The following is a 10,355-nucleotide window of genomic DNA, read 5'->3' as shown; positions in this document are numbered from 1 at the left end:
TTTTAGAACTGGGACAACAGTATGCTCTTCATAGTGTGGCTGTGGAAACTGTAGATGCGATAAGTGAGATGTAGGCGTCTGGCCCATAATAAGCACTAAATTAATGTCCCTTTCCTTCTTCCCATTTCTCTGCAGCTAAGATCCTCCTGCTCGCTGAATTCTGCTGGCATTTCCAAGCCTTCCAGGAGAGGCCTCTTGCTAAAATCTCTAATCCACTTCTGAAAATGCAGGATCAAAGTTTTCCTTGTCTGTTATGTCAAAACCTGTCCTGGCAGTGGCCTGGGGATTGGTTATGGGACCAATGCTTCCTGCATACTGAGAAGCTATTCCAAGTCACTATACCACTTACTTGTGCGAGATGATTTAACACTTCCCTCTACAGACACATCCCCGAGACCGCAGAGACTTCCTATTGCAATGAGAATACTTTTTGGATGTTTCAAACTGATAAAGACATTATGTGGACAACCCTATTAGGACAGACTAAAAGAAAACGTCATAAGAGAAAGGAACGCTTGCTTCAAAACACTTGTCTTAGAAGCGTGTGTAAGTACCTGCACTGGGGCCAGTGGTACAGTGACGACACAGCTGGACTCATAAGCCGAGGTTCCGGGTTCACGTCCCAGGACTTCTGTGTGCATCCTGGGTGCACGTGTGTGACCCAGCTGGCTGAGATGGGCGGGTCGTGGCAATGGGGACCCTGCTGGGGGTGACTCTCACTCTCTCTCAGAAGAAAGAAGCTTGAAAGAACTTTACGTCGGGCCAGCTGTGATTACGGTGCTGGACTCTGAATGGCCAACCATGGTCCGAGTCCTAGGCCTGGTGATGCGTTCCCACTCCCTCTCCCCACCCCCTCGGTCTGTCTCTGGTGAGGACATGTACATATAGAGTGAGAGACAGAGAGAGGCTGTGTGTGTGTGTGTCTGTCTGTCTGTCTCTGGTGAGGACATGTACATATAGAGTGAGAGACAGAGAGAGGCTGTGTGTGTGTGTGTCTGTCTGTCTGTCTCTGGTGAGGACATGTACATATAGAGTGAGAGACAGAGAGAGGCTGTGTGTGTGTGTGTCTGTCTGTCTGTCTCTGGTGAGGACATGTACATATAGAGTGAGAGACAGAGAGAGGCTGTGTGTGTGTGTGTCTGTCTGTCTGTCTCTGGTGAGGACATGTACATATAGAGTGAGAGACAGAGAGAGGCTGTGTGTGTGTGTGTCTGTCTGTCTGTCTCTGGTGAGCACATGTGCCCTATAGCAAATTTAAAAATAATAGTAATAAGATAAATAATAATGAAAGAAATAATAGTGTTTTAAAAAATGTTATATCGCCTCTAATTTAAAAAGTCTTGTTATCAACTGTTCAAATCCTGTATGGAATGCCACAGTGCACATACACACTAACAGACATGTGATACATTTCCAGATTTTAATGGAACATTCTCGGCCCAATATCAACTTTTCTTTTGTTGTTTTTTGTTGTTGTTGTTTGTTTTTTTAAAGAATTATTTCATTTTAGTTATTATTATTATTGTTCTTTAATTTGACCAGAGACAGAGAGAGAGAAAGAAAGAAAGAAAGAAAGCCACCAGGTCCAGGACTTGAACTGCACTCAGCCATGTGGGAGTCCAGCGCCTTAACCACCACACCACCTGCTGGCCCCCCAAGCCCAGCTTCTAAGCTTGGCAGGTACATCCTCTAGTGGATTCAGCACGCGGCTGCTCTGCCTGATGCTGTGAGCCACAGGCCACCAGAAGGAAGTCCTACCTGACGTTCAGGTACTGTAGCAAGGGTGCTCGGCTTGCAGATGGACAAGGTTTCTGAAGGACGTGCTGGGCCAACTTATTCAGCATCAAGTTATAGGAGCCAGATTTTAGGACTTCATTACGACTTCCCTTTAAATTCTTGACATCTCTCTAAAGTCCTTTGGTTTCTAGAAATGTTTCCTAGCTCTTATTTTTAAACTTCCCGTTCTTGTACGAGCAGTGCTAAAACTAACAGCCATTCAATGTTCTTGGTGTCAATGCAAACTTTCTCTTCTCTGGATTTCACTAATTCAGAAGTTAATTAAAAAAAAAAAAATATATCTATATAGAGAGAGAGTGTTTACTCACTTACTTACCTACTGAGGGGCCCCCCAAGCCCAGCTTCTAAGCTTGGCAGGTACATCCTCTAGTGGATTCAGCACGCGGCTGCTCTGCCTGATGCTGTGAGCCACAGGCCACCAGAAGGAAGTCCTACCTGACGTTCAGGTACTGTAGCAAGGGTGCTCGGCTTGCAGATGGACAAGGTTTCTGAAGGACGTGCTGGGCCAACTTATTCAGCATCAAGTTATAGGAGCCAGATTTTAGGACTTCATTACGACTTCCCTTTAAATTCTTGACATCTCTCTAAAGTCCTTTGGTTTCTAGAAATGTTTCCTAGCTCTTATTTTTAAACTTCCCGTTCTTGTACGAGCAGTGCTAAAACTAACAGCCATTCAATGTTCTTGGTGTCAATGCAAACTTTCTCTTCTCTGGATTTCACTAATTCAGAAGTTAATTAAAAAAAAAAAAATATATATATATAGAGAGAGAGTGTTTACTCACTTACTTACCTACTGAGGGCCTACCACATATTTGACATTGTTCTGGATGATCAAGGAAATATCAAAGGAACATTAAAGTCCCTGTCCTCATGGGACCTACATTCTACCATAAGGAAAAATAATAGTAACAATAAACCCTTACAGTAGAGAAGTACAGTGGCACAGAAGAGCTGCTTTACAAGGAGCCTCCTTGGCTGAGACCGTCAGGCCTGCACTGAGCTGGCAGCAACACCACTGCCGGAAACCGAATGCTGGTGTCCCTTCAAAACCCCTACTGAAACTGTCTCTCCTTTGTGATGGCTTTGGAGATGAGGCCTTCAGACAGGAGCGTGCAGCCCTCGTGAACTAGTGCCCTTACAGGGACAGACATGAGCCTGTTTCCGCTCACTCCCCACCATGTGGGAAGCACAGTGGGACAGGAAGAGGCGCTCACCGGGGCCCTGACCCACCTGACGTGCTGGCACTGCTCTCAGACTTCCCGCCATCCTGTCTGTGGTTTCCAATGGCAGCCAAGCTAAGGCAGCTGTGTAACACAACTTGATGGCAATCGGACCCAGTCCATTTGAACTCTTCAGAGTACAGAAACCGTATTCGTCTGATTTACTAAAAACCTGCATAACCATTGTCCAATCATGCTGAAATTTTACTTATTTACCGAATTCACAACACCAGACGGGACTGCATGAAAAGAGCAGAAGGGAACGTCGGAGAGAAAACTGACGTGCGGGCCACACGGATTCTCTAGTCTGAGGGAGAGGGCTCGGCCATCTCCCTTCCACGTGGAGGTACTCTGCCCAGTCAGTGCTGGGAGGGCTGCTTGACAGATAATCTTCCAACGAAATTTCACTGACTAAATGTCTTTATAAAATTCACGGTGTTTTCCCAAGGAAAAAACTGTTTAATATACAGGGCACCAAACTTCCGGTGATAAAAGGAAGATACGACCGTCGATGCGTCTTGGTTAGTGTCAGCTGCTAGTTCCTCTCTCTGGGCCATGGAAACGTCTGGGGTCCATCATAAACCTTACCAGGCCCTAGCCAGAGCCTTCCCGAGACAGACAAGGCAGGGCCACACTCTCCCCCAGGAGGCAAGTGCACTACCCCGACGGCTGGGTCAGGACGACGAACGCCTGCCCTGGTAGAGTGTAGACAGACTGAGCTCACGGACGGCTCAGCTCTCCGTTCTCTGGCGGGCAGCGCCTGACCCAGGGAGCGTTCTGTGCATTTCAGTACTGTACATCTTGCTTCCATGCACACCCTCAGGACCACATTTGGAAAGCTTCCCACTCCCCACCTGGCCCCTTTCCAGCACTTACCTCTCCATCCTTCTTAGCTGCGCTCGACAGTGAGAGGTCTACACGTGCCCTCATCACTTTAAGCCGAGACGCAGACACTTCAGGGGGAACTGCCTCCAGGAGTGAGATCACCAAGGAGCAAGGGCAGGGAGTCCAGGCGTGCAAGGCCACGAGTGTGAGCGCATCCCTCATAGTGACTGCTTGTGCTAAGAGGGTTTCCTCTGTCAAACCTCTAGGGCATCAGACCACAGGAAGGCCCTGCCACAGCCGCTGACGTCCAGCCAGTCGGCCTGGAGGGGAGAGCCCAGACAGTGTCCTGGCAACTGGTTAGCACAGCGGTGACCCGTGAACCGGGACGGAGAGGATGTTTTAGATGGACTTCCAGAAAGTCTTCTTTACCTTTGCTCCTCCTTGTTTTTATGGACAGTTTGAGAGTCATGTCAGAGCCCTATGGGATGTCCTAGGTAGACATGCCCGGTGCTGACTCCGGCCCTGAGATTCAGAGCAATCTTCTACAGAGAGGTGCACGAGGAGGTTTAGTTTACAGAACAGTTCGTTTTGTTTTGAGGCCCATGTACTTATGGTTGTCATAAAGTCTATCTCAAACTTAGGCCAATGGCAGACTAGTTGTTAATTTTTCTACTGCCAGTTTTAGGCCAGTCATGGTGAGTCTTACCAGGACACTGTGCGATGACCCTAGGTAGGGTGATTTATTAATGAAGTCACACCTGGAGTATGCCCTGGGCGTTCTCCCACAGATGTATAAAAGGAAAGAGTAGAAGTGACTATTAACACACGAGGAAAAATTTAAAAAGCACAAAATCCAAACCCACTATGTCAGAAGCACAGCAATGCACACAGGAACCATGTGAAGATGGAAACAGAAAGCACACCAATGATTTCATGAAGGACAGGAACACGATGTGACAGTGATTGTGGGAGAAGAAAAATGAAGCAAACAGAGCCGTTGTAGTTAAGGAAAGCTTTTCTCACCGTTCTGAACAAAATGGCTGTGCTAAGAGCATCTGATTGGCTACGCCCATATACCCTCCTCCTCATCCTATGGGAGAGATGACAAGGGACAGTCCCAGAGCAGCATGGGAATGAAAAAGAGCCGGTTAGTACTGGAAACAAAGACATAAGCATACTGTAGCAGAAGAGAATTTCTTTAGGCTTTTTACGTTAGATCCTAATGCCCTAAACTACCCACATTGGTAACCGGTTGGGCATTACACTGCTACTCTTCCTACCTATTCAAGATGCTGTCTCCACCCAGGGAAGGATCTGGGCGGAATCGAGCTGGGGACTTTCCTGTATGTTTCATGTTGCTCAACCCTTCCCCACCTCCGTTTGTCTCTCCCTGCTCCAGGCATCCCATTCCCTCTACTCCTTAACAAAACCTGCTTCAAAGAAAGGTTCTAATACGCATCTTACACAACTGGCATATGTCTAATCTCAGGGATCAGGAAGCAGGCAGAGAAGGAAGGTGACTGCTTGGCAGGAAACGCCACCTGACAGCAGAAAGACTGCTCTGCACTCGGCCTGCGTGGGAGAGCTTGGCCTCCGTGGGAGAGCTGCGCTGCACTCGGCCTCCGTGGGAGAGCTTGGCCTCCGTGGGAGAGCTGCGCTGCACTCGGCCTCCGTGGGAGAGCTTGGCCTCCGTGGGAGAGCTGCGCTGCCCTCGCCCTCTGTCGCACAGCCGCGCCTCCGTGGGAGAGCTGCGCTGCACTCGGCCTCTGTGGGAGAGCTGCACTGCCCTCCCCCTACTGCACTCGGCCTCCTCCATGGGAGAGCTGCACTGCCCTCTCCCTACTGCACTCGGCCTCCTCCGTGGGAGAGCTGTGCTGCCCTCTCCCTACTGCACTCGGCCTCCGTGGGAGAGCTGTGCTGCCCTCTCCCTACTGCGCTTGGCCTCCATGGGAGAGCTGCACTGCCCTCCCCCTACTGCACTCGGCCTCCTCCATGGGAGAGCTGCGCTGCCCTCCCCCTAAAACCTAAGGCCTGCCTCCATCTGCTCAGTAGATGACACTGCACGGGACTAGAACTCTGGATCTGCGCAGTGAGAGCAATCTGGCGATCATGCTGCTTTCATCTGCAATCTCTCAGAAGCTTCTCCTAGGACCACGCCATGGCCGTCACTTTGTGGGGATGCTTAGCAGGGGAGTTTTCCTCGACTCTGTCAAATGGACACGATGATCTGACTAGCATTTCTTTCTCTTAGCTACGTATTTTAAGACTGGGTGCGATGGAGATGTTGAAATCTGATTTTGGGCAATGGGACATGAGGTAATCTGTTAACCACACTCTCCCATCCATCACTTTCGGGATCTTGGGAGAGTTCCTTTCCAAAAAACTAGAACTCGGTATGGTTCCCTTCAGACTAATCAGCGTGTCTTCTGCATTGATGAGAAGTTGAAGGCACAATTTTCCTTGACATGACACGCTGGAGGGATCCGTTGACCGAGGAAATAGAGTAAGAAAAGCAAGTTTCAAGCTCTACTTTTAATAGGTGATAAGCAGAGCTTTCATAATTTGCAATTAAACTTAAGTAAGCTGGTTAAGTAAGAAATTAAACTACACTGAGCCGTGCCTCACTGAGCCATCATTTTTCTGATAAGACATTGTCTCTTTAATAAGGAAAGTAAGGACATCACAAATTAGTACGTATCTCTGACAAGGTTAATTTTTACATCAAATTTATACCCCAGGATTTGCAACATGCTAGTACAAAATACATCAAAATAAAATGCATTGTTTATAAAACATTCAAAAGCAGACTTACCTGGTCTGGGGAGGGTTTATGATTCGTTTGATTGGAATGAGAGGATTTGAAGTGGTCATCCTCATAGTTATCGGCCATTAGCTTCATTCGATTTTGTGTCTAGAGGAAATGATTCAAAATGTTAAATTTAGAGAAAATTCCTATGGGACACTGTGAAGTAACAAGTACCTTAAGAACTTCATAAGAAAGAATAAAATGTATTCTGTATGAAAAAAAAATTACAAATAGGATTTTCCAGGATACTGGCAAATGTTTAGGCAGTGTGGACTGAACCATGCCCCCTGCAATTTGTACACTGAAGCCCTAACCTTGGGAGGGCTGGGAGAGGCTGAATGAGGTCATCAGGGTGGAGCCCTCGGCCAATAGGACCACAGCTCTGTAAGAGGAAGAAGCAGGGCAGAGAATGGCTCTGCCCTGTGAGAACAAGCATGAAGGCAGCCTCTGCAAACCAGAAGGAGCTGTCACCAGACACCAACTGCCCGGTCCGGTACCTCTGGGACTTCCCAGCCTCCAGAACCTCTGGGACTTCCCAGCCTCCAGAACTGCGAGGAGCTGACTGACTGTGGTCTTTGCCATTTTGTTATGGTGATCTAAACTGACTAAATAGGCACATAAATTGGTACAGGCTATGTTCTATTATACGTAGGCCTCTAATGTAATTTTTTCCACTTTATGCTATGCGACCTGCCTTTCTATGTTACTATTTTAAGAATATGTTCTTTTTAAACAACGGTTCCTTTTTTTAAATGTTATAGAATATATAGGCCATATATACTGGTAAGAAAGGTAAATAAAATGACTACATACCTAGAAAAGCCAAGGGAATCAATTAACAATGAACAAAACTTAGTACAGAGCTCGGTAGGGTGATTGAACGGAAGCTACATATATAAATACAAAAGCTTTTCTTTCTATATCAATAAACAATTCAGGTTTTGAAAGCAAGTCAGAGGTTATGAACTCTTCAATTCTTAAGGCAGAGGGAATTATTCCATTGTCTTTTCTCCATCTTTACCAAAAATGGAGAGCTGAATTGGTGATTTTCTGTGACTGGTTAATGTAAGCCCCAAGTAAATGAATAATGTATTGAACATTTTAGAGAATTTACTCTGCAAAAAAGCAATTCGGACAATACACTATGGGTAAAATCAAACAGCAAGGTATATGTATGCCATGATGTATCTTTATATATTCTTCTATGCAAAAATGCCTCACGACTTTCCTGACGATCCAATAATAAAATAATGTTAAGACTGGAAGTTTTAGCATTAAAAATAAACTTGTTAATATTGTGTGATTTAAAAATGTTCACTGTAGATGATATGAAAAGAAGGAAAGGAAGTGGAATGGGAAAGTTGAGAGGAGAGCAGACTGGAGGGGAGGGGAAAGGAGAGGGAGGAAGAGGAGGGGGGAAGAAGTCCTGTACTCCCGCCAGTCAGTGATAGTCACTGCTCCCATTTGGTATATCCATTCAGCATCCTCTTTGATAACACAAGAAGTGGTACAGTCTTCTAAGTTAGTCTATGTTTTCTCTATTTTTGCTCCACTATGGTATTTTTAAAATTACTGGCGGGACATGCTGTGTTCCTTTCCTCCATCAATTCTGCTTTGTCAAAATGTGATTGGTTACCTTTAATGTCTTTTCTTCTCTAGGTAAATTAAAAACATTTTGTCTAGTTCCATAAAGAGGTTCAGAGATATGTAATGATGCCCCAGCAAGGGAGCAGAGCCCAGCTGCTCAAGCCTGAAATCTAGCTCTGCCCCTTTATCACTTATGTAACTTCGGCAAGCTACTAGAGAGCTCTGAGCCTCGGTTTCCTCATCTATAAAGCAGAGAAAACAATCTTCTCCCCCATGAGACTGCTGTATTAACCACCCGGGTCAACACGAGGAACGCGCTTAGAAGTGTGCATGGCATAAAAGCAGTGCTCGACAGTTTTTAGCCTTCATCTATTCATGTCATTAAATAGTATTCTAAAATCTAATTTGAATGGGCTGCATAGCATTCATTTGAATGCATGTTTAATGAGTACCATTTTGGGACCAGCAGGTGGCGTAATGATTATGTGTGTATGTGCCCAAACCCCTGAGAGAACGAAGAGGAGTAGGGGCTGCGGTGTGGCCGTCACCCTGCGGGTGATTTCTCACTTTGTCTCTCTAGTGAGCACATGTGCCCTATAGCAAAGAAAATCTCTCTTTAAAAAAAAATCCAGTACCACTTTACTGGCCATTTAGGGTCTTCAGGGTTTCACCTGGTAATATATGCACATATTAAAACAAGTTCCTCCCAGGAGAAGAGACAATGTGATACCAGGTTTCTCTTTCCCAGGATGACCCAGTGACCTCTGCTGTGGTCTGAATGTTTGTGTCCCCCTAAATTTTCCATTGTGAAATCCTAACCCTTAAGGTGACGGTACTGGGCTGGAGGGTGGGGCTCTGACCTGTACGAGACCCGAGGGAGCATCTGTGCCCTTGCTGCCATGTGAGGGCCCAGCGAGAGAAGTGGAGAGCCCTCGCCGGATGGAATCTGCCAGTGCCTGGACTTGGACGTCCTGGTCTCCAGAACTGTGGGCAATGCACTGCCACGGTTTATAACTGCCCAGTCTAAAAACTTTGTTACGACAGCCTGAAGAGCCTGAGGCAAGCTTGAACATAAGTAGAGCAGTTTTTCTTGTGTCATGTGGCATTTCGTGACCAATGGAAGGTCTTCTGCAAGCCAGCTTTTGGGAAAGGGGAAGAAGAGAGGAAAGAACAAAGGAGGCGTACCCAGAAAGTTTATGCGTGCCGTTCATTTGGGTAAGAAACTTCCCCATGGCTTTATTACTAACGTGGGGAAAAGTACGCTCGGTTGGTTATTTTCTTAGAACATTAGACACTTACTTGCAATACCTGGTACCTAGGATAAGTGAAAATTTTCAAAAGAAATCCTAAGATAGCACACATAAATCCATTTTCAAGGCAGGATGCATTTCAACTACTTCTTAGGGATGCCTGCCTAAAGGCACTGATCCCAGTAGACTGAGCAAAGATGACTTATTTGATCCACGTAAGAGAAGGGAGACACAGTTCAAAGGACTTCCCCATTTCTAAAAGACATGAGATCAGGGTTCAGCGTTCCTAGGTCTGGCGCTCAGAACTTGGAGGTGAAGTCTGTTTCCTGCAGAGAGCACTGGACAGCTGGCGGCTCGCGGAGCATTCACGGGGCACTCACGGGGGCGCTCATGGGGCACTCACGGGGCACTCATGGGGCATTCACAGGGCACTCACGGGGCGCTCACGGGGCACTCACTGGGCACTCAGAGAGCGCTCACGGGGCATTCACAGAGCACTCACGGGGCATTCACGGGGCACTCACAGAGCGCTCGGGCATTCACAGAGCACTCACGGGGCATTCACGGGGCGCTCATGGGGCATTCACGGGGCGCTCACGGGGCATTCACGGGGCGCTCACGGGGCATTCACGGAGCGTTGTGCAGACCATGCAAATCGACTCTGCTCCTAAGCAGCTCTTGGACTATGTAGGCTCTAGTCAAGATAAGACCAAAAAGCTAAAGAAGTAAGCTGAGTAAGTGCTTCATATTTTACTACCATGAAAGGTACTTTAGAACTGTTTTTCTTGAACCAGGCTACATGTGAGTGCAGAGCTGAAACCCCCTAGTCCCAAGGACATAAATAATAGGATTGCCTGTATTAAGGGGAAA

At 46.8% G+C, this 10,355-nt stretch overlaps 1 protein-coding gene across 3 annotated transcripts in view; it reads right to left on the bottom strand.

Moving 5' to 3' along the window:
* The window catches only part of ERC1 (ELKS/RAB6-interacting/CAST family member 1), a 501,445-nt gene that overhangs the window by 82,709 nt on the left and 408,381 nt on the right, over positions 1-10,355 (bottom strand). For all 3 annotated transcript variants that reach the window (XM_027766230.1, XM_027766231.1, XM_027766232.1), the window contains one exon: positions 6,655-6,753. In XM_027766230.1, the coding sequence (XP_027622031.1) occupies positions 6,655-6,753 (99 nt within the window). The remainder of the gene's footprint in view (positions 1-6,654; positions 6,754-10,355) is intronic.

This window comes from Tupaia chinensis, unplaced genomic scaffold, assembly GCF_000334495.1.
Source record: "Tupaia chinensis unplaced genomic scaffold, TupChi_1.0 Scaffold141530_1, whole genome shotgun sequence".
NCBI classification, from domain to species: Eukaryota; Metazoa; Chordata; class Mammalia; order Scandentia; family Tupaiidae; genus Tupaia; species Tupaia belangeri.
The sequence above is the reverse complement of the archived record's forward strand: the minus strand, read 5'-3'. Positions and strand labels throughout refer to the sequence as shown.